This window comes from Periplaneta americana, chromosome 15 (assembly GCF_040183065.1).
Source record: "Periplaneta americana isolate PAMFEO1 chromosome 15, P.americana_PAMFEO1_priV1, whole genome shotgun sequence".
In the NCBI taxonomy this organism is placed as follows: Eukaryota; Metazoa; Arthropoda; class Insecta; order Blattodea; family Blattidae; genus Periplaneta; species Periplaneta americana.
The window spans coordinates 140,219,238-140,245,189 of record NC_091131.1 but is presented as its reverse complement, the minus strand read 5'-3'; the positions used below and the strand labels follow the sequence as shown (position 1 = coordinate 140,245,189).

Sequence of the window (25,952 nt, the reverse complement as noted above, 5' to 3'; positions counted from 1 at the left end):
ATCGTAACTGGAATACCGCCTTCCCATTTTTTTCTTTCTTTTTAAACGCACTTGCGACATAATGAATTCATCATTAGAAACAGTTTTGATTAAATCAGTATTTGAACTGGTTGTCTTCAGAGCTCTCACTTCCGCCCGAAGAGATGAAATAATTTTTTTGTGTTTAGATACCAACTTTTGAGCTGGAATCAATTTCTTAGAAAGTGTCTTTATCTGAAGATCTTGAGCCATCTTTGACCTTTTAGAATTTCTTGCATCTTAAAAAATAAACAGGGACTTAATTTAGTGAAATATTAATAATGTCTTGAAAGTCTAGGGCTAGGTAAATAATATTTTCTGAATAACTAACTGAATCAGTTTTTATGAGAAAACATGAGTTCACACACTTTCTTCACAAAATCAATAATTCGTATTTTTATGTTGCGTATCACAATATGCGTCTATTTAGTTTGAAAAAGTCATGACTTTCAGTATTTTGTATGGAGAAACTATAAAGAAATTGTGTTTGGTATGATGGAAGTAAAGTAGTTTTATGCAGTTTAATAACTGATTCACTTAGCACAGAGAACATGTTATTGCTAATGTACTATCTGATTATGAGGTACCTGGTAGAGGACTATCGTCGTTTCTGTCTGGAATCGGAGAACCTGTCGCCTCCTCGATGGAAGGTCTAATGCGTTTCTTTGGGGACCTTCGCGGTTCTTTCATTGTACTTTGACCCATATTTTCGGAAGAAGGCGCTGTTAAATTCAGTGAAGGAATAGCTGTTCTCTTCAGTCTGTTATTAAAAAAATATATTAAAAAGTAACAGGTCTATGACTCATTTGAAACTTCGGTACTTTTCCAATTACACCTTATTTTTACTTACTCCTGATTTTTCAAATTAGAGTTATTGAAGTCCGATAATCTAAAGTGATCTGAACATATTCTGTGATTTTTGTACAGATACTCTGTTCCTCTAGTTTTAAACGTTTCGTCTAGGTCTTGTCTTTTACATTTATTTACCCATATGGCACATCTATAAGACAAAAACAAATAACAGTAATAATAATAATAATATGATGATGATGATGATGGTGAGGACACGAGACCTGTCATGTGAATCGTGCAAGTGGGAAAAGAATGAGCTAACAGAAAGAGAGTTTGTTTCATGATTAAAATTATACGAATCTACTGACACGAAAGTTCATCTCAGACTAATTATCTTCCTTCTCCATACCCATTGGTGAGAGCCACAACACATGATAAGGTCACAGAACAAGTTATCTACTGACTCTACTGTAATAATCATCATCATCCTGTGGCAGAAAAGTAATAGACTACTTGTATTTACATGACTACTCACTCACCTACTCACTTCGGAAATCTGAAGAACGATCTAGCATCTTTTTGCCAAGCGTAGTTTTTACAGAAGAACACAGAACAAACAATTCCACTTTCCCTGACATGTTGTGGAACAGCCATGAGAATAATCCTTACGACTTACACCACGTGTTGAAGTACAAAACTCTTGTTAGATGCAGTTTACCGCTCTACGTGCCACGTTATCCTCACTGTCAACATTCCCTGCCACTAGATAGCACTGATGAGTCATTCGCCTCTCTTATCGTGAACTTTCCAGTATTAATGTTAGAGAGTATTTGATACCAATAGATGCTTTGTTCCACTCTCTAATGTTATCTAGTGTCTCAGCAATGGCTCCAGCTACAAATACTGTTGCACAATCTGGAAGACTGACTCTATCCAAGGCACTGACTACTTTAGGTGACTGGAATATGTTGTTAGGGACGCTAGGTGTGAGGAGGGAACCTTTGAAGCAAGTAATAATGTTAAAAATCAAGATAATGGTTCAGACAGTCGATATGCATTCTTGCTATCAGATGTACTAGGTGATTAACATGATGAAGAGGGTTGGTTGCTCTTCCTTTCATGGATATAAATTCACTTCTTCATGTCCACCAAGTTAGTGCTGTGGTAATGCGACTGCCTTCAAACTAGCCGGCTCAGGTTCGATTCTCAGCAGGTTCAGAAATTTTCATGTAAGATTTCTACCTCGGAACTAGGAGAGATGATGGTGCACAACTTTTACTCAATAAATTGTGCAGCAGTATGCCTGAATTGAATCCCAAATCTCTCCACGTGCATATGAAAAGAAGGCATATGTCACTGTTGATAGAGATTCACCCATCGGATGGGGACATTAAGACTGGTGGTCCCCTGGATGCTATCAACAGGAGTAGGCTACGTGTCAGCACCGGGTTTCCCCCTTTCTTTCTTCCTCACCTTTGTCATCGTCCTCATCATTTCCTACACTACACTTACACATATACTCACTCTAATACACGACGTAACTCTTAACAGATACACATTATGCATATTGTGGTGTGCAACTTGAAAATGGATCACAGTCCTGTCATCTATCCGCGGTATGCAAAATCACGCAAGTGAAGTGGGTAGGCATTAGACACACACAGATTTCACTTCTTCGTACCGAGCTCTGGTTTCTTTTGCAGCTGTTTGAGATCACTACCTTCCATGCTACTTCAAAATACTTTTCTCTTTGCTTTTCAAGAAACATCTGGCCCTCCTTATTTCCAATCTCTTTCATTGCATGTGTCAAACAACTTGCCCAGATCTCTTTAATGTGTTTTGTTTCATTATATTACTTCCTTGTTGTCTAGCTCTTTTTTTAGATCCAGATATTTATCATAGTTTGGGAAGTTTCTTAACACACAAATCTATTCACAGAGTTGGAATCCTTGCATGCTCCCTTAGATCAATTTGTAAGTATGTTGGAGGGGCTTGTCTTTGTCCAAGTGATGAAACTGTACACTTGGACAGTGGCGTGCGGTGACCATTTAGACAGCCGAAGCACTGAATATTATAATTGTTAGATAAATAATAGTAAATCAAGGGGCTTGCCTTGATAAAATCACAACTGATAATAATTTAAAAGAACATATATTAAAATAAGTAGACCTAATATCAATTTAAATTTCTTAAAGCTACCATTATACAACATTTGATATAAAATAACAAGCTTCTGGCTTTAAACTCACCCTTGGCACTTCTCACAGTAAGATCAACGGAACTGAAATTCAATCCTTCTCTCCTGGGAAGCAAATTTGGTAACCACCTCATCAAAGAACTCTTTTTTTTTCTTCCTGAGTTCTCCTAGTAGGCATGCTTCAATTGGAATAATTCCAACATGAGATAGTCTCTCTTCTCCAATAGAATTTCGAGAGTAGCTTTTGATTCTCTTCAGCATTGAAAACGACCTTTCTACTAAAGACGTACTCACAGGAATTGTACAGTCACGGAAGAAAAATCTGGCCGATGAGCAGCAAAACTCATAATGTTACTTATGCCGGTTTTGTTGTGATTATCACAGTACAGAGTGTCTAAGAGGGATAGTGTTTACCTCCCTTCGAAGTTCCTGGGCTAGGAAGGAGAGGCTTTCGGACTCTTTCTGTTCAGAATGTCTAATAGGGACACTATTGACTTCCCCTCATAGCTGCTACGCTTCGAGAGACTGACGTTCGGAATGGTTTTGTTTAAAGTCTATAATATACTGTATTTGTATAATTGCAATGTTTGTTGTGTTTTAGTCGACATATAGAAAGTTGTTTTGCCATTGGTTTTGCCATTGCGGATATGAAGAATGTTGTTAATGTAATTTTCATCCCCTATGTTCGTCTGTCTTCACTCTACAGGCATACTACGTTTATGATTTATGACCACTGTATAGCCTACTTCGTGTTTTTTCTAGAGTCCTAGACACGTGACCCTGTCCATCTTTACCAACAGATTTTGTCTATAAATAGCCACAACCACTTCAAAAATCATCATTAGTTTTTCAGTTCGATAGCTATGGACGTCAAAGCCAAAGTAATTGCACTGATCGAGGAAGGCGGATTTAGTGCGGCGCAAGCTGGAGAATGCTATGGAGTTGCGACTAGAATAGCGTCCAGATGGTGAGCGCAGTATCAAGAGCAAAGATACGTAACTCGTAAACCTTTTAGCGGAAGACCCAAGGCATCAACACCACAACAAGATCTTATGTTAATAGAACGTTCGAGGCACTTTCCATTTCACACTTCTAAAATGCTTGTTGCCGACATGGGATTTCCTGCTTCCAACAGAACAGCTTCTAAAAGGCTCAATGGTGCCAATATTGTGCCGAGAAGAGTGGCGGTAAAGTTCTGACTGAAGACCATCGAATTGATCGTGTCGCATTTTGCCAAATGCATTACAACTATCCATGGCAAGAGGTCATCGTTTCGAATGAGAAAGTGTTTATGAACCACAGCACAGGGCCAGTGCAAGTATATCGACCGAAACAATCCAAGAGATTTGACCCTGAATATGTGGTCCAGAGGCAACGCATTGGTCGTTTGTCCATGTCGATGTGGGGATGGATTTCTGGTTATGGTGGCGGCGCGCTATGGAGGATTCATGGGCATATGAATGGGCATCAGTACACCAATATACTGGAAAATGTGATGCTACCTAGTGTGCGTGTGTTTCAGCCCGAAAACAAAATAAAATTCCAACACGACTTTTCTTCCGTACACACATGTGTTGCCGTGTAGCGGTGGTTCAACATTCACAGGGATGATGTCGTAGAGGTTCCATGGGTGCCAAAAAGTCCTGACTTAAATCCCATAGAAAATGTGGGGCGGAAGTGTAACGCAGTGTTAATGAACAACTACAGGGTCGGCGTCCTAGGTATACGGACGAATTGTGGAATCTCGTTTCAGATGCTTGGGATGATGTTGCATTGTCAGATAGATATATCCACAACCTTGTTAATTCTGTACATAGAAGAATGGATACAGTGAACAATGCCAATGGTTTCTGGACAGATTATTAAGTCCAGAAGGAAACTATTGTATATCACTAGAGCTACATAGAAAGAAGAACATTTTAATTTGTGATAAAAAGAACATTCAATATTAATTATTTTACTTCAGGAATGTATATTTTCCCTTATTTTCAGAACTAAAGTAAATACTGTAGGTTTAAAAATAGAATAAATAAATGAGTTATAGTAAACCGCTTATATAATCAAACGTTTCCTTAAATCGCACAAAAATTATTTCTAATTAACAAATCTATTTATGTTCCTCTTTCGTCACTATTATTAATTGTTTACCTAAATTAATTTATATATATTTATTTCAATTTATTTTAATGTTCACTTATACCGTTTGTATTGGATTACTTCAATCAATTTATATTTATTCTACTTTATCTGACTGTTGACTTCTGTATCGTCTTAGAACGAAGTTCCTATGTATTGTATCTTTCTCAATTTTGTTTACTCTTCGTCATATTGGCAGTCTGTTTTGCCAGGAAGATATTAAAATAAGAATAAACCATAAATAAATGTAGTATGAATAATTTCAAGGGGAAATTGTTCCGGGGCCGGGTATCGATCCCAGGACCTCTGGTTGAACGTACCAGCGCTCTACCACTGAGCTACCCGGGAACTCCACTCGACACCGTCTCAACCTTTCCCTTTATATCCACACAACTCGCATGGGCTGACGAAACGCCAGAGACCCACAACGAGTGCACACAAGCTCTGTGTGACTTGGAATTGTGGTTTTCTGTTAACGTACACAGTAACGTATATATTATGCAAATCTAGTCTTTCAGGTGAAGCTCCCTGTAAAGCAGATTTGAATAATTTCAATTCTGCTTTACAGGGAGCTTCACCTGAAAGACTAGATTTGCATAAATGTAGTATGTCTATAGCAGCTGTGCCCAATACTAAAGTTTCAAACTTAAAATTAAAAAGAAATATTTGAACAGACCTGTATTATTAATTAATATAAATTACAATAATCACTAATTAGCAAGACATTTATGTAAATAATTTATTATTGGACGATGTCTGTGGCCCTCCAATAATATATTTTTTTTAATATTGGCCCGCAGTATTCATAAGGTTGAGCATCCCTGGTCTATAGACTAAAGAGAGACGAACAGAGGAGATGATAATGAAATCAGTAACATTCCTCATACCCGCAATGGTAAAAACAATGAAATAACAAATTTCTGTAGAATATAATATAACATAAATATTTATTTTTTATTCAGACTAAATGACTTATCAGTGTTTTAAAGAAGATCCATAAAATTTATAAAATATATATTCATTGAAGTTGAGGTTAAAATAATGCTAACGTTTTGCGCCTATTGGCATCTTCAGGCACTTGAGCCAACAATATCATGTGATACATTAATTTACAGTAAAAGGCATGGCTGTTGAATATATACATTAATCAATCTTAAAACTAACAGATTAAAATCATTTGTGCAAATTAAATGATAAACTATAGTTGAGTTAATTATTGTTTTGATATGTATGATAGTTGAATTAATTATCCTCATCTCTACTTAAATTTACGACAATAATTAAAACAACTATAGGACACAAAGATTAAATCGTAGATTTAAAATGGATTCAAATAAAATAAAATATTACCTTGTAATAAAAATTGATTACTTCTATAATGTCTTATTAATGCTTACATTTGATCGTATAATTTTACCAATTACTGGTATGTGCCGTTATTGATGTAATTATATGTTAATGATATAATCTTATGATTCTTATTGATTGCAATATTAAACTTCATATTGAGTGGACGTCGAAATAATTTCAGATGGTTGAAACGTAGAATGCAGGTATGACTTTCAACAGGAAGTTGAGCTGTTCATGATGCAATTCATTCTATAATATATACGTATCGTAAGTAACTAATATAAAATATTGCTCAAATGCCTAAAGGTGGTAATAGGCGAAAATGTTAGCATTATTTTAACCTTTAACTTCAATGAATATTTATATTTATACATTTTATTGATCTTTTTTTAAAACACTGATAAGTCATTTAGACTGAATAACAAATAAATATTTATGTTATATTGTATTGTATATTGACTTATCTGAAAATTACTACTACAATGCTTACTAAGAAAATTTTTGTAGGCCTATGTCGACAAGAACACAAGAGTTTCAACCTTATGGAATGTGAACAGAAACAGTCCGAAATCCTCTCCTTCCGAGACCAGCAACGTTGGGGGAGTAAACAGTATCCCTCTTAGATACTCTGTACTGTGATAATTACAAAAAAACCGGCGTAAGTAACATTACGAGTTTTGCTGCTCATCGGCCAGATTTTTCTTCTGTGACTGTACACAGTAATGTCACTAACACATTAAACTGCTGAAAACTTTTTTTCAGCATTGAATTAGTACTCAATAGTTTTGCAAGTTCACTCATGGTTTTATTTCTAAACTCTTTACTGCTGTACACTACAATCAGCTCATTTTTCAATCGAATGATGTCGAAAAATTTTCCATATGTGTCTATGAGATTTTGAAAGCAACTTTCTGGGAATTGGTTAGTATATTTTTCATAGTTTTGAGGCGACAATAAATTTAAAAATTTCAGTTTAGAATAATCTTGAAATCTTACATCCAAGTGGTTATCAATATTATCAAACACTTCGCAATAGATGCGTTTATAGTTGATATTTTTTCTCTTCAGAGGCTCACCTACTTGAGACACGGTTTCTTGGAAAACCCCTTCATAATCGTGAAAGAAATTTTGTTGAAACTTAAAAACTGTGGGCCAAGGACTAAAACAATCAAATTTCAGTAATTGTAATTGTTGTGTAATGTCTCATTTAAAAGACTGACAATATTCAGAGACATTGAGGTGATGACAGAGTGGTAAATGATAATAGAGCATTGAAAATGTGATGTGGTTGTTTTGCACAGAATTTCATACTGACGTGGCACAAAGACATACGTCCCAAGGGCCGCACCATGTGTTGGGACGTGTCAGATGTACAGAACAAGGCTGCAGTGAACTTATTCCCCTGTCATGGCCTGCAGGGAAATCAGCTGTGGCGATACAATCCGGTGAGCTAATTGTGCCTTCAAATTCTATTTTATAATTGAATCAGGAATTTTCAAAAGGGACTAAGTCTGGAAAAGTAAATTTGAAGAAAAAGATATATAACAGTCCAAACATGTTGATACACAATTTAAATGTGTACATTCTAAAGGACTTCGTTCCTTTTAATGCTGAAATCCAAGAAGAGTGTATGGAGACCCAGAAATGGGCATAAACTCAATTTACAAAAAATATGGACTTGGTCCCTTTTTCAAATTCCTCATTCAATTCTTTCTGTCATATATGAGGAGCTCACAACCAGAGTGGATCAAGTCTACCAGTGGTCAGTTTGTGGATTAATGCAATCTCAGATGAAGAAAACTTAGATTTATTCATTGCCTTAACAAACTAAGTCAATAACTCATTTGTTACTCCAGAGAGGGCAGCATTTCCTATGGAAAGTGAAGGTTGCTAAGCATGAGTCAGGTACTTTTAAGACTCAATTTCTCAAAATTATTCCAGAAGGACTTGGTCCACTCTGGTTGTGAACCCTTCATATATTTTTACATTAATTTCTTTATTGACTACTAGAGTTCCACGAAAAATTTACTGGTCTCATTTCTTGCCCACGTCAAATGTAGCTCTATCAGTCATCATTTTCAACCATGAACGCATCATTGTAGGTAACGAATTCGGTGTTAAGAGATACTTCTGTCTCATACACAGAATTCTTTTAACTGCCAGACTCATAGAATCCATGATGGTTGGAATGACCATAACCAAATTTGTTACCAACTGACTGATCATCAAGCTACTTGTTTATATATTAATTAGTTCCTTCAGTCCTTCCTCTGTTCTTTACTTTGTTAGTTCACTTATTTATCTATCCATTAAGGTAAGATTAGAAACCTTGTATTACCAGTGTTAAATTCACCATCTTTAAGTACCCTTATCACAGAAAGTGTTACAGATATGTCTGTGAATATTTTAAACTGATTCTTTGTTATCTTAAAAGTGCTGAGCTCTTGTTTAAAAAGTGAGCTTTGTGAAAATAATAAGTTATGACTTTCTACTACATATGCACTTTCTTCCTGTCTGTCCTATGTAAAAATGTGGACAACTATTGCATTTTAGTTTGTAAGCCCCAGTTGAATTATATTTATTTGAATGTTTGATGTGATTATTTAGATATTTCTGTGTTGTGTTTTTGTTTTGTACCTATGCTATCTTGTGTTTTAGTTTTCTGAATGAAGTTGCAATTTTGTAAGTATTGATATTGTGATATGTTAATGTTATGTATTTATTCTCACGCGGTGTTTGTGTTGGTTTCTTCTGTTTTTGTTTTGTCTTTTTTATTAGTGTATCTATCATGTTAGGATTATATCCATTGTCTTGTGCTATATATTTTATTGTGTTTAGTTCTTCAGTATAGTTGTCATTGTTCATAGGTATGTTAAATATTAATCTGTATGTCATTGTATGGAAAGCTGCATGTTTATGTTGTATAGGATAGTTCGATGAATTCTGTATGTGTGTTGTAGTTGTGGTTTCCTGTATATTTTGAATTCATGTCTATTATTTGTTTTGGTTATGGTGATGTCTAAGAAATTTATAGCTTGGTTATGTTCTGTTTCTATTGTATACTTTAATTTGAGATGTATTTTGTTGAGTTGTTGATGTAGGTTTTCTATTTGTCTTTTGTTTCCATTATATAGGACTATTATGTCATCTACATATCGATGCCAGTACATTATTCTCTCTGCGTGTTTGTTGTTGTCAGTGTTTAGTATGTGTGTTTGTTCTATATTATGAATGAAGATTTCAGCTAATATACTTGATATAGGTGAACCCATTGGTAATCCTTCAGTTTGTGTATAATATTTATTGTTATGTGTGAAATAATTTTGTTTTGTAATAATCTTTCTTTAATGTTTCTAAATCTTTTGTCCAGAAAGGTTTGTAGTTTGGGATCTTTCCTCGGGGCACCCATTTCTTTGCTGCTTTTAGCATAGTTGCACAAATTATGTCGTTACATTTGTCTGGGGATTCGTTCATATTAATGGAGAGGTTATTTTCTAGATCGTCTCTAAATTTAGTCCAATTGGATTTTTTAAAATTCCAAGAACATCTGTTATAAGATTTGTTTGTAGGTTTCTGATGTAGTAAAATAGAAGTAGCAATGATTTTGTGGCCAAGTCCAGGGTCTTCCAGAACTTTCCTGCTTGCCTTGTTATATATGTCTGAAGATATTAGAGTTAAATCTGGATTAGATGTTCCATGGGAATGAAGATATGTTGGAGGGTCTTCTGTGTTGATTAATAATTGGATTGATTGGGTGTTAAGAAAATCTTCTATTGAATGGCCAACAGAATTGATGCCTAAATATCCCCATTCTTTAGAATGACCACTGAAGTCTCCAATTATGAGAGTCTTTGGTGTAACTACTATATTGTCCAAATTGGGTTTGTTATTAGGGGGTTATATATGCTATACATTTTGAAGTGTTATTTATCCGAAGTTCTATTTTACAAATTTCAGATTTGTGAATAATTTCAAAGGAAAAATTGTTCCTGGGCCAGGTATCGATCCTGGGACCCTTCGCTTAGCGCATGAATGCTCTACCGATTGAGCTACTCCAGGAACTATACAAGACACCGTCACAATTCTTCCCTTTAAGTCCACACAACTCAAATGGTTTGACAAGACGCCAGAAACCCAACTTTGAGTGCACACAATTCTGTGTGACTTAAATTGTGGCTTTCTGTTAACGTACCTACAGCAACCAGTGGCGTATACTGGTTTAAGGGTCTGGGCTACCACTGACCCTATTATTACACAAAATATATTTTAAAATCCCTATAATAAAATTCCTTACCTATTTATATGTGAATTCTAGACGTCTTGATTGGGACGAAAATACTTTGATGACTTCGTCATTGAAATTACAGTTGGGCCACTTGCGAAGTTTCTGTAGAAATGACTTTTCAATGGACATCAGTGCCAAGCCGGATAAACGTTCTTGTGTATGAGTTGATCTACAGTAGGATTTTAGTCGCTTCAACACAGAAAATGTTCTTTCTACCAATGCTGACATAGCTGGTATTGTCACAATTAATGTTGCCAATTTAAGGACTTCAGGAATAACTTGGTTCAGCTGGTTTTCATATATGGCAGATAATATTTCGTGGACAGGTTTGTTCGAAAAATCAAAGACTTCTGCTGAATATATTACGCTTAATTTATTTTTCAAACGTACTTGATCAAAGTGACTGTTATAGGACTGAAATAATTTGTTTAGTGCCTCATTCGGGAAGTTTTCTCTATAAGCAAAAAATTTTTGAGAATCTATAAGCTTTCCATAATCAGAAAATCTGTCAGTAATTTCCATGTGCATACGATCTAGTATGCTGTAGTACAGCTGCCTGTATTTCAATTCATCATCTCCTTTTCTTCGCTTTAATGGTGGTTCCATTGTATTGGCTGAAGAATTTTCATTTTCCATATTACTCCATATGGACGGAAACCCACTACGTCTGAACTCGGATATAGTATTTTTTAACTTTGATACCTCTTGCAAGCAGTATGCTATGTCTAGACTTTTTGTCTGAAGAATATTGTAGAGCACATCTGTATGTGCGAACACTGTAGCATAGACTTCAAGAAGAAATATATTCTGAAACTGTGTGAAAAAATACAAATATCCTTGAGCCTGCACAATTACATCATCATCATCCCAGTTTTCTTCAGAGTCATTACAAATGATATTTTCAAAGAAAGCAGTCAGTTGTTCTCTGTATTCCTTTACTGTATTTACAAGCCGAGATGTAAAATTCCATCTAGTTGGTGCTATTTTTGGGAGTTTCTTTTTCATAAATTCCTTGAGTTTTCCTGATCTTTTAGGAGATGATGAGAAAAATGCAGCTAAACCCGACTGTGTTTTGAAAAAAATGCGGCATTCTGGGATGGATGAAATAGTTTGTTGCAAAACTAAATTGAGAACATGGCTGTAACAATGGACAAATAGTGCTTGAGGATACTTTTCTTGAACTTTCGTTTTTAAGCCATTAATATTTCCCGCCATAACTGAAGCACCATCGTATGTCTGTGCAATTAACTTATTGCCGACATTGTAGCTATTCTGCTATAACACCTTCCATATGCTGAAACGAAGCAGCAGCAGTTTTGTCCGAACTGACATTTGTGAATCCTATAAACCATTCTTGAACATTGGCAGTACTGTCGACGTATCTTAAAACAGTGGACAATTGACTCTGATCACTTGTCATCAACAACAATGGCCACAAAAGGTGCTTCCTCTATTTCAGATTTTATGTTCTTTATCATAACCCCACTTATAGCAAATATTAAGTAATTCTGAATTGCGGGAGAAGTACCACGAAATACTGTTGAACTCTCAAGATGATTGGCCAGTAAATGGTCAAGTCACTTAAGGAACTTAAATATTCAATATAATTTCTTCTATTGTCTGATTCCACACTCTCATTATGATCCCGAAAAGCCAATTCTTGTTTTCCTAGGAAGTAGACTGCGTTAATAAGACGCAGTAAAATCTCCCGATTTCTTTTCACAAGAGCATTGTGTGGTTGATGTGTAGAGCTTTTTGCTTATCTAGCTGTAAATCAATTCTTGTCTTCCCAAAGTTTGCAAAGTTCATGCTACTACAAATATGAGCTTTTGATTTGTCGTGTTTTAGGACTGCCGTTCGAAGGGAGTTCATGTTAGAAAACTTCTCTTTTGACCACACATTAGTTTCGCGGCTAAATAACAAACATGGCCAGCAAAATAGTTTAGACAGTTTAGAGCTACCACACAACCAATTCCACTTACCATATGATGTTGAAGTGAAATGGCGTGTGTACTCACGCTGTTTTTCTTTTACGTTCATGGACAAATTTAACTCAGGAGTTGGTCTTTCCATTTTCACAATTTCAACTTTCTCGTTGTATGTACGACGGTTAAAAGGCACTTTTATTAAACCTTCTATTACACAGTCATTTTCAACACAAACCTCTCCAGAAACTTGTTTTGTCATATTTTTCACAATATCACTTAATTGGGAAATTAAAAACTTCATAATTCACAATTACTATAACTCTTAGACACTCGAACAAATCACAAATTTAAAATACTGAACTGCAAGAACACAATCACATTCATGAGCTAGCGTACTAAGCCTATTGTTGCTTCGCACCTTCGAAGAAACCGATCACGAGAGCGGCAACTCACCCGGCCTACACTGCACGATAGAAACAGGTAGCGGGGGACAGGCAGTTGTGCGACAGGACAGCGTGAGCGGAACGGTCACAGGCTACCCCTCGTAGCAGCGGTTTCTGCAGTGATGCCGCCTTGACAACTTGTTTCTTTTCGAGAGCAGAGAGTGCATATAAATCTAACAATTGCTTTAATTTTAATTACTGTGATAAAACTAATAATACAAAATTATTACATTATGTTATATTATAAACTTTTTCTTTTGTAATTTCCTTGGGCTACCGCCGGTAGCCCCGGTAGTCCACAAAATACGCCCCTGACAGCAACAAATATATTATTCAAGCCTGCTTCACAGGGAGCTTCTACCTGAAAGACAGATTTGCGTAATATATTCGTTACTTCAGATTTGTCTTCCTTAGTCATTTGTTTAACAATGTTAAAGGTTGAAGTTATTCCTCTTTTGATGCCAACTAGTATGCCACTAGTTCTTTGTCTTGCTTTAGGTTGTAGAAATGTATTGTAGTTCTTGAAAACAAAGAACTGTAATTTTTGAGCTGTAACATTGGCTTCCATTATTGCAAACATATCAATGTCTTTATCTATTAGAATTTTATGTATTTCAGTTTTCTTGGTTTGATTAAGGCCTCCAGCATTCCACTGTAAGACCTTCAGCTGAGGTAGAATTATATTGTGTTTTGTCTTGTTATGTGATGCTAAAATAATCCCCATCCGGAGATCCAAATGAGGGGACTTTTTCACCTCCGGAATATTTTACTTCGGATTGTATTTGTCATTTGAGCATGTTGGATGGTCGTTTTTTTCTATGTTCATTAAACATAGTTCAGGGGGCACCACGAGAAGGCGACCATCATCACCCCCAGAACACCAATATAGCGCGACATATTATTGTGGCAGAAGGCTAGCCTTGTTTCATACTGAGATTTAGTGAATTGATATCTCCTCTCTAGTCCCCCTCAAGCTTCCGAGTCAAGGTCGTAGCCATGCCTTTAGAGGTTTAGAGACTTCTGCCACAAATCTCACACCAAACTCTCTATCCTGGAATGACTGCCAACAAGGATGTGAGTGAAAACCAAGTGTTACGATACATCATTATTGCAAACTTATAGACCCATTGTTACTAGGTATAATAACTCAATAACTCTCGAAGAGGAAATCTCAAGCCTGGTTTGACAGAGTGTGCTATGAAGAAAGGCAGAAAGTCAAACTCCTACACAGAGCAAGGAACTCATCAAATACAGAAATCTTGAAGCAATATAACGAAAAAAGAAGACATTACAAGAAACTACTGAGAGAAAAAAGGGCGAGCCATCTTGAAAAGGAAGCGCAACAACTGATCAAATTTGCAATGGACGGTCCTTTTACGGCCCTCAAGACAACAAGACCCTCCTTTCCAAACATGATACAAATGCAGATTTGGGTAGACCACTTTCGTGAGATTCTGAACCAGAGTAGAAGCGATGCAGCGCTGCCGGTACAAAGCAATCACCACCCAATATTCCCAAAAATAACGGAGCAAGAGATATTAGCTGCTATAATGGGAACAAAAACTAGAAAAGCAGCAGGGTCGGATGGCATTGCAAACGAGCACCTTAAACTGGCAGCACCGCACCTAATCCAGACATGGACTCAGCTATTCAACAAGTGCCTGGAATACGGCACCATTCTGGAAAAGTGGAGACACTCCACCATCAAAGTTCTTTATAAAGGCAAAGGTGCTACATCCTTGCCAGATGCTTACAGAGGCATAGCGCTGGAGAATCCACTATTCAAAGTCTTCTCAAAAGTTCTGACAAAGAGGCTATACGACCTGACAGACAAAAGGATCCCAGGAAGGGGAGAGCCACCTTGCATGCCATAAACAACCTGTTGTCCGACATCCAAGTGGCACTCAGACATCCCAAAGGGAAACTATATACAATATTTATCGATTTCAAAAAAGCCTTTGATCTGCTCGACAGACAGATCATAATGAAGAAGCTCGAAACGATAATTGGAGACAACTACCTGACCCACATCATCAGGTGTATTATGACAGTCAACAGGGTGACCATAGACGACAACGTAACGACATCGACACCTATAGTTCAAACGAATGGAGTCCTCCAAGGTGATCCAATAAGCCCTCTGCTATTCAATATCACCACGGCAGATGTCGTCCAAGCGCTAAAAATAGCAAACTGTAAAGCTACCATATACTTGTACTCAGATGATATGGTCCTATGCGTGACGAAACATAGAGATCTACAAGAAAGTTTCAACACCCTCATAGCATGGACAGAAGAAAACGCACTACGCATAAACAAAAGCGAGACTTTGCAGATGGTCTTCAGAAAAGGAGGAAGAGTGGCAACACATGAACTGGTGTATTACGGACAAGAACCACTGAAACAATCAAGCCACTACAAATACCTCGGAGTAAAATTCCAAACAACGGGCACGTGCTTCAGCAAACATATCGCGGAAAAATCAGTCGCAGCCATAAGAGCCATCAATGACATCAAACTCATAAATAGACTATCTCTGGACGCAGCAAAACAGCTATTCACCACAAAAAATTTTCGAATATTCGCCTACGGCCTGCAAATAGTATGGATATATCTGAAGAAGAAAGATCTAGAACAACTGGAGAAAGTAAAAGCCACGTTCCTAAAAAGAGTACTTGGGGTGTCAAAAATGGCCCCCTCTGGGTAGACTTGTATACTAACTGGCACGGGAACCATTTCTGATAGAAGAGCTGAGGCTATCGCACCATCTGCTGGCAACAGAACAATATGACGATCTCCTAGCAGAGAGAATAAGGAAGCGAAGCGAGATCGATATGGACTTCTACGCCACAGAAGCAATGATAAATCGAGCATGGGCGAACCCAGACCAACCACAGCGTCATGTGCTAACTCAATTCTCCATTCACGGCTTCCATCACAAGATCTGCAAGAAACCAGGTTTCCACCAACCGGACGAAGACTGTGTGTGTTCCCTGTGCGGATGCAAATGCAAACAATACCATCTAGAATACTGCCCAAAAAGGACGAAAAGCTTAAAAGCTTACAGCAAGAAACACCATTTATAGACCCTCAATGCACATTTTGTGTGCAATTCTACTTTATTATAACTCAAATTTTTTGGGTCTGCTAAGCCTCAAAACCTATTAGTTTGAGAAAAATTCGTTCCGACACCTGGAATCAAGCCACACTGGGACACGATTCATGGTGCTGGCCGAACTCCTCTCATTGTATTATCAATAGCCTACTACCTGCATTTAAGACATTCAAGTCATGTATGCAGGAGCGCATATTTAAATGACTGCATGGTCATTTTCAACAACAGTTCATGAGTTACTGTTAACATTGATATATACATATATATTCTTATATGAGGTCTTGCCATCCTCATTGAATAATCAATGACTATAAGTAGCCATACTGTAAATATCTATTAATTTGAGAAAAATTCGTTCCTTCACCTGGAATCGATTCATTGATTATTCAATGAGGATGGCGATACCTCATATAAGAATATATATGTACCGGTAGGCTATATGAGCCTCAAAAGCCTCTTAAGAGCTTAGTCACTGACAGATATTCCCCTCAGAATTTGTCATTTGAGCTCAGCACGTGGAACGGCCAGGCGCTACATGCCCAGCAGAGTAGGCGAACTGTCTGGTCTTGCCTAGGCTCTCTGCCTTGATCATGGAACCTGTATGTAGTTTCGAAACGTTAGAAATGTTAGCTCCAGGACATAGTGCAATATCCAAATCACATTCACCGTGAAAACCTAAAAAACACATATGAGGAGCATCGTTTCAAAATGTGTTATGTTCCCGAATCCTAATTTTACAGGAAGCAATAAAAACTTTTCTCTCCTAAAGTGTTTTGAATATGTATAAAAATGAACTGCCATCGTGTTAATATAGACATTTATAAGTAATACCGATAAAATCTGAAATGTGTTTTCTGTCACAATGCGCAGCAAGTTGACTTTTAATTTGTTACTTAATACGTTTTGAAACAACACAGACAATTTAATACGTTTTGATCCAACACCTTTTGTTTCTTACACAATGCTGTTTCATTTTATTTACCTTCTTATTTCTTACAAAATAACAGAAATGGTTATTTGAGATTAAATGTTCTGTGTTCCCGTATTTCTTATCAACAAAATTAAAGCTACATTGTTTTTTTTTAGTACCCTTTAGTCTAAAATGAATACACATAAGTAATATAATTATGAAAATACAGTCTTTCAGAGTCTTTCAAAATCTGATTCTTCATGAAGACGTTCACCATGTGCATTATTTTCACTAGAAGATCCTGTATCAATGCTGAGGCAGAAGCATAGAATCCCACTTCATCCAGTTCTTCCCAACTATCTTCAAATCTCACTTTCAGCAAAGTATCCACATCGTTCTTTTTAGGATCAATAAGATTTGTGGCTTTGTTATTCTTCTTACTCCTCGTTTTATAATACAAGTACCTACTTTGAAAGGATCATCATATCTAAATATGGGTTCCATTTTCAAAGTAACCTCTGATTTTCCATTTTTATAGATCCTTTTCAACGTAACCCTTTTCATATCCTTGATTCTGTCCACCTTTTTGTACTGTGAAGCTAGAGATTTATAATCTCGAATTGTCCAATTTTCTTCTAAAGTTTTAACGGAACCCACTGTTTCATAAACAGCCCTATAATCATTAGGGATAATTAACTTGCCTTTCTTCCGCAACGTTTTCTGTACGACTCCGAAAAGTCTATCAGCTGCTAATAATTAATGGCCCCATACTGGAAAATGCATTAGAACTTCGGAAATGTGTGGGGGTGCCTTGCTTTGGAGCCAGAAAGGAAGGATGTGTACTATGTGCATGTTTTCGTTCTGCCCATTGCATCTGTCACAGAAGTCTTATGCAAGTAACATCCTGCTCAAAGTTGAGAAATGGCATTACTCCTGATGCCACTTTATTTGCCCCTCTTCCACACTGAGTCTCGTTCCATGTATAGAATGTTGGAACTTTGTGGGAATGATGCATAGTGAATTGGAAACTATTAGTTGTAGAAAGGCCCAGTTTTCCCCATTGTGTGTATAAGGAAATGCATGCAGTTTAGAATATAATATCATCTCAGAATGTGATGTTTAATTCAGTTTATTATAGTAACACAGCTAATGTACTTACTTTGCTTCCATTTCGCGATTTCTTTTTGTTTTTGTTTTTAGTCTTTTCCTGATCCTCTTTGATCTTTCTCCAACTATTGCATAACTATCCATTTTGCACAAAAGTAGTAAGCAACCGTTATTCATTACATCTTACACAGATGCTGACAACTTAGGAAAAAATGCGGCATTTCGTTCAGGTCAACCAACGAATGGAAAATGGTTGGGAATTTAATACGATTTGAACCGATCAGTTTCGCGAACATAACACGATTTGATCCGATACATCAGAAAGCACATACAAAAAACACAGAATATAATACGAAATGGTCCAATTGTTATGATATATGATAGAAGACATGCTTATAAGCGCGAAATCGCATCAAACTAAATTTCGATGGAGGGGGGACTTAACACGTTTTGAAACGATACTCCTCATATAATTTAGGGTTATATAGAAAGTCTAACTCCAAACTTGTTAGCAGAATTTTAGTAATGTGACATTGTTTATGCATTGCCAAGAAGAGACAAATGATAGTTTGGGGAAATTGCATAATGCAACCTAAAGCATAAATGAGTTCAGAAATAGAAATTAAATAAAACTTGATTGAATGTAACATAGTAGCAGCAGCAGTATCTATTGCCAGGCACTTGGAAGTTCTCCATTCACCTTCTAGCTTTGCAGAACAGTATAATTTAGAGTCCGAATCCAAAAAATCCGATACCAAAGCTGGACATTTTCGTAAATGTTCTTGATTCATCAAAGAGTCTTCTAGGTTACACAGGATGCATTTTGGTGAACCAAAAATTTCAATTTTAAACATGGTGCTGCAAACAGTCATGACCAGTTAGCATCCGAAATTTTGCTACTGAATCATGTCGAGAAGAATCAGATACCTTATATGTTCTTTTTCAGTAAGTAATACTGACCAAGATTTATTATTACTGTTTTCTTAAAATGTCTTCAGAATTTTGATTTGAAATTTAATTTTAATGTAACATAACATGACTTAAAATACAGATTAGCCCAAAAAAAGTATACACTGTTTGTTTATAAATAACTTTAGAACAAATTCAGACAAAATTCTCATTTTCGGGGAAATTGTAGCTTAATGGATAGGTCGAAGAGGTGCTGTCGAGTACCCAGCACAGTCCTCAGACCTAACACCAATTTCTACATATGGGGGACCCTAAAGGATGTTGTTTATTGGGAAACACCAGCTACACTGGATGTGCTACGAGAAAAAATCAAAATTTAACGTCATGTGCAGCTATGACACTGGACACATTACAGAACTTAGTTCGTGGAGCAGTTCAGCGGCATCAGTAGTGTTTGGATGCTGTTGGTGGTCACTTTGAACAATTTCATGAAAAACGAGAATTTTATCTCAATTTGTTTTAAAGTTATTGATGAGCGAACAGTGTATACATTTTTTTGGGATACTCTGTACTTAATATTTAAGATTTTTACAAGGTAACTTCCTTTAACTGATCAATTTCATGGTAAGATATCCTAAACATGAAAAATGGTTGATAAGCGTCCCATAATATTAATATCTGGTACATATTTCGTTAAACAGTTACCTCATACTACCTTCAAATATGTAACATTTTCTCTTGTACAATGTTTTATTCTTATGAAAGTGACACAGGATTTGATTTGCTATGTTTTGATTTACAAAATGACATGCCAGAAGTTTTTAGAAATTCATAATTAGTGAACAACAATTTTCAATAAAATAACTGTGTTCCATGTAGTTCTCACATGCATTCAGGTCAAACATATTATATCTATACTAATAATAAATCTGTAGCCGAAATTTTTCTGGTAATTTTCGATTTTCCAAAAATAATTGGTCCTAACATATATAATTAACCGCCCTGAAACCGAAAATCGCTTTTTTGAAATTTTTGTTTGTATATCTGTCTGTCTGTCTGTTTGTTACCTTTTCACGCGATAATGGCTGAACCGATTTCGATGAAAATTGGAATATAAATTAAGTTCGTTGTAACTTAGATTTTAGGCTATATGGCATTCAAAATACATTATTTAAAAGGAGGGTTATAAGGGTGCCTGAATTAAATAAATCGAAATATCTCGCTTATTATTGATTTTTGTGACAAATGTTACATAATAAAAGTTTCTTTAAAAATAATTTGCGATAAGTTTTATTCCTTGAAAAATGTTGATAGGACTGATATTTAATGAGATGAATGAGTTTTAAAATTAAAATAACTGCTATCCAAGGCCGTGTAATGAATTAAAAAACAAATGACTTCGTCTATAAGGGGCCTTGGACACAACAATCGAAAGCTATGAAAGATAGCCTACAGAGAATATTTCTGTGTTTGTATGAAGCTAAATTAATCGATTTGTATAATTAATTATTATTTCACCATTGGAAAGTGTAGTTTCTCTAGATGGACATAATGCTATAATGTTATTACAATAACTTCTGATATAATATAATATAATATAATATGTAATATTATATTATATAATAATTTAAGTTATTTGAAGGGTTCACAACCATAGTGGGCCAAGTGCCATTTACTGAATACGTAGAAAACAAGGGTTAAAATTAAGATATTACCATAATTCAATGGAAACCTATAACAAGTAAAATAAAATATACACATTAAATCTAAATGATGTCAATCTTCATTAAACTATGGTTGCATGTAATAAAAATTAAGAAACAGGTTAAAGGAATTGTCATTGCACCAAATGAGTGTCTCTGGACCAAAATGATCGCATTTTAATTATTTGGATGCAATTTAAATTAAGTAACATATTAAACGATTTATCCTTCTATCAAACACGAATGTTCCCTGGATCAAATGTCCTATTTTAATTATGTAATTACTTTATATTTATTTCTAACGGGTGCAGCGGAGCACACGGGTACGGCTAGTATAATAATAAAGTTAATTTACGTAGTCAGTAGCCATGGATCTTTTTATCCGTGATACTATAGCTCACGCAGGAGCAGGGCCAACTAGCCAGCTGCTGGCTTCACGTTCACGTGCCTTAGCAGATATGAACAATCATTCAAACAGTATTGGGATAGTGTGTGGTTGACACAATGATTTCCCTCCTTCTGTTATACATAGCTGGGCAGGTGTAAGACACTAGATTTTACTACTCAATATAGGTACCTCCCAAATTTCTCAAGATGTTCATTTTCTAAACTAGTCGAAATATAAGGAAAAATTTTTGCCAAATACCTTACACCATGCACCAAGTAGTGGCCAGTGATCGAAATCCTCGGTGAGGCCAGATGCAACTAGTTTAAGTGCCTCCGATAGAAAATGTTTATTTATGATATTAATTATTATTGTTATTATAATATTAATATCATTATTACTGTATTATTATTAATATTAGTCTATTATTATTACTAGTAATGAAAAATAATAATTTCACTCACCAAATAAGCTGTTATGCTGCGAGTTTCAGCGATTGTTTCAGTGTGAGGAAGCAACCCATATTATATGTTGAAATTCCCCTTTCTTTCTTTTCTTTCTATTTTTTCCCTTGACAGCAACGAACAAGGCCAACAGAGAAGTTTATTTTGCACCACGTTACCACTTAACCATCTATGTTGCCCATATCAGGATGCAATAGAAACTCGCGTTTTAAGATTATCTGTCAGAAAAATTGTCAGCAATGTCGTAGGTATCTCGGTTGGCTCTCTCTTTATTTAAGACTTCCTTTCTTTCAATATTATTTCTTCTCGAAAAAGGACACTCTAACAATGAATTAACTACACCAGCATTATTTCTGGCATTTGTTTCTATTTATATTTTCCGAAATACATAACAACATTGGCCCAGATTCACTACACGAAGTACAATAGTACAACACCCTCACTTAAGTCATAAACTAAGACATAAGAGGAGAGAATAGTGTGGGTCTCTGCCTGCCAAAGAGCTGGAATGTTTGTTATTTATGGCCTATTTAGGAAGACAAGTCACCCTATTCCCACGGTTAGGAGGAGTGAAACCTGACCAGGCCAGACGAATTGTGCCTCAGTTACAACGTTTTAAGTGCAACCTCAAAAGCCTGTGAAGACACATGAAAATGCAGAAGCAGACCCGCCACAAGCGATCCTGGCCTCATGAACAAATTTTACTGCAAAATAGGTCTATATACATCACAAGCCAGACCCGGCACGAGCGATCTTGGCCTCATGAACAAATTTTATTGCAAAACAGGTCTATATACATCACAAGCCAGACCTGGCATGAGCGATCCTGGCCTCAGGAACAAATTTTACTGCAAAACATCACAAAGTTTTCAAATGCTTCTACAGCGATATAAGCTTCATTCAAATAACTAATACATTACATAAAAACAAAATTTGATTTCAGATAAGCCAAGTGACTGAGGCCCGGGCTCACTTGCCTCAGTCAATCAGCCGCCACTGCATGCACCCACAGCGCAATACAAAGATGGAACTTACATAATTAATAATAAGAATAATTTCACCTTATTGTGTACCTAGCTACAGTGCAGCAAAATTAAAAAATAAGCAAAACTTAAACATAATATCACTCTTTCACTGTTGACGTACACAGTCAATAAAAATTCGAAATGAAAATCTTTCTTGAAGAGTGAGAAAATAAATACTAACTTCGAGGTGATCTGTTCAGAACAGACATTTACACTTCAAAAGTTGATAAGTGGTATCCTTTTTTTTTTCTCACGTTAGATGGGGGTCAAAGTGAGAGAAATGTTGAGAAAGAATGGTCTTCTGTTCTCTGTTTCAGTTGTATCTTTCTTAACATCATGATCAGGAAAATGCTCTTGCATAAGATGCTTCAGTGGCTCTTCAATTTGTAGTGGTAAATTTTGGAATAGATACAGGCACCTTGCATGGGTCTCAAAATCGTACTGGTGGCACCGCGCAGTGTCTCAATTCCTAATTAACTATAGGCTCGCAGTCATTCACTAGTCATGTGTGATATAGAAATTACATGCGGCTTTCTGCCGATAAAATGTTGTAATATTAGTAAGAATGTGTTCATTGATTCATAGTGTTCTGCCCAAGGGCAGGTCTTTCACTGCAAACCCAGCAATCTCCAGTCTTTAATTATTTTATAGACTCAGTGGAAAGTTCAGTACTGCTAGAGGAGTGTAAAAATGTAACTACAAAGTTCCTGAAATATCAGTGAAGTTGTTTGGCATTTAAATCAGATTTCAGACCATTGAATGAGGGTGAACAGTCATATTACGAAAATATTGATATACTTATATTTGATGTCATGACTTCATCCCTCTTAACTCCAAATATTTTCCTAACACTTTATTCTATAGCAAACTTAACCTCTGTTCCTTTTTCAAAGTGAGAGTCCAATTTTCACAATCATACTGAACAACCGGTAATAAAGCTGCTTTATAAAATCAAACTTTCAGTTTTTTTGAAAGTACACTTGACAAAAAATTATTTTCAAACGAATAATAGCAAACATTTCCCTTATTTATTCTGCGTTTAATTTCCTCGCGAGTGTTTTTATATTTGTTGTTGTTGCTGGAAGACATTTGAATTTGTCTACCTTCTCAAAGGATAAAGTTGGAATTTTTATCAATTTTTATATGTCCAGTTCATATTAATTTATGTTCTGGTCAAGATACATAATACTTTACTTTATTTTTTCGGAATTTACTTCCAAACCAAACCAAGTAAAATTTCCTTGTTTTCCCTAATATTTCTTGGATTTCATCATAACATATTCACGTCATTCGCATAAACAAGAAGAGGATGTAATCCGTTCAATTCTGAACTTTCTGTGTTTTCCTGGACTTTCAAAAATGACATATTTTAGAGCTAAGTTAAAAAGAAAAAGGTGACAGTGCATCTTTTTGTTTTAGCCCGCAATGATTTGAAAAAGCCTGAGACAGAAATTGGCCTGTACGGACCCTGCCGTACATTTCACTGAGACACATTTTAGTTAGTCGAAATAGTTTCTTGGGAATACCAAATTCAACGAGAATACAAAAAAATCTTTCAGTAATCCATCTATTACCGGTACACCTACGTTCAGACGGACTTAAGCTTCTCAAAAGAATATCGGATAAATTTTTGTACAACGTCAATAAAAGTGGTATTCGTAGAAAGTTATTACAATTAGTATTTTTCCTCTTCTTAAAGGAAGATACAGTTATGGACCCCTCCATTATTTTATTCTGGTTCAATTTCCTTTTCTCAAATAGCAAGTAAATGCTTATTTCACCAGATAATGTTTTACACCCTCTTCCATTAATTTTGTGCACTGGAATTTTATCGATACCTGAAGACTAATTTTTTCAGCTTTCCTATCACAATTTCGACTTCAGAAAGTCTGGGATCTGGTATAAATGGCTCAGAATTTTATATATTATATTTTAGTTCCGATCATTTCTATTTGGCCTGTGTAGACTTAGTGGTTCCCAAAATAGTTTTTCTATTTGTTCAGGATGGAATGAGAGTTTGTAAGCAAGTCACCGTTCTCATTCTTGATCGCGTTTATCCTTGCCTGATATCCTTTCTTAAGGGGTTAGGTACAACTTACAGCAGTGCATTTTTTGGAAATATCCAACATGTTTTTCCGTATCTTGTACAATAATGAAAATTGGTATGTGTAAAACACTGTCCTTCTGCTATATCTAAAAAAATATTTTTATGATTTAAAAAAATTATTTATATATATTTTTCAAAATTCAATATAGTGGCAGTTTACTATGTAGTAATGAAGCGTTTTCCTTATAACTCATAAACTTGTTAACTTTTTTATATTCTCTCTCTTTTATTTTATTGCTGAAACTCATGTTTACCCTTAATAAATAATATTTTTTTTTTTATTTTGTGTTAGAAGAAAATATTGGTATTTGACTATTTTTAAAAATGAATTTATTTTTTATCAGACAATCTATCAAACATAGAGAAGTAATCTTGCATCATATTGTAGATATGACATGCATAAATACACATAAAACATTTCATCACAGAATGTTGGTTAGTTTGTTAGTTATGTTGGAAACGTTTCATCACTGCACAGTGAACTGAATTAAAGAAACGTAAATACATTTTTTTTAAATCGTAAAAATATTTTTTCATATAGCAGAAGGACAGTGTTATACACATATTAATTTTCATTATTGTACAAGATACAATAATGGAGAAAAAAATGTTGAATATTTCCAAAATTTTACTTGCTGTAAGCTGTATCCAACCCCTTAAATTCCTTTATGTCCTTATATAAATGTCTAATGTTTTATTCTTAGTATTTGTTTCTATCTCATTTTGTTTTTCCATCAAATAATAACTCTTTTTGTTCATAAGTTTACAACTTTCTTCCCGTCTTTCATTGACATTATAATTTGTAATAATAATAATAATAATAATAATAATAATAATAATAATAATAATGAAAACAATATAAATATGCACTACGAGAATTCTAAGTTTGTACAATATGTTAAAAGTGATCACAATGGAGAAGTTTGAGAAACACTGGCATAATATATCACAATAAACAGTTATTATTAAATTTAACTCAAATTCAAGTAACTGTTACGAAAATCTTCATATTCTATCCATAATTTAAGAGTAATGTATTGCACGAATTAACAACTGCTTCGAAATGTTTGTAATTTTT

At 35.4% G+C, this 25,952-nt stretch overlaps 1 protein-coding gene across 1 annotated transcript in view; it reads left to right on the top strand.

The window, feature by feature from the left end:
- LOC138715744 (uncharacterized) overlaps positions 1-14,231 on the top strand; it is a 70,687-nt gene extending 56,456 nt beyond the window's left edge. The window contains exons 3-4 of the mRNA XM_069848798.1: positions 7,795-7,938; positions 14,113-14,231. Coding sequence (XP_069704899.1) covers positions 7,795-7,938; positions 14,113-14,231 — 263 coding nt within the window. The remainder of the gene's footprint in view (positions 1-7,794; positions 7,939-14,112) is intronic.
- The last annotated feature ends 11,721 nt before the right edge of the window (positions 14,232-25,952 follow it).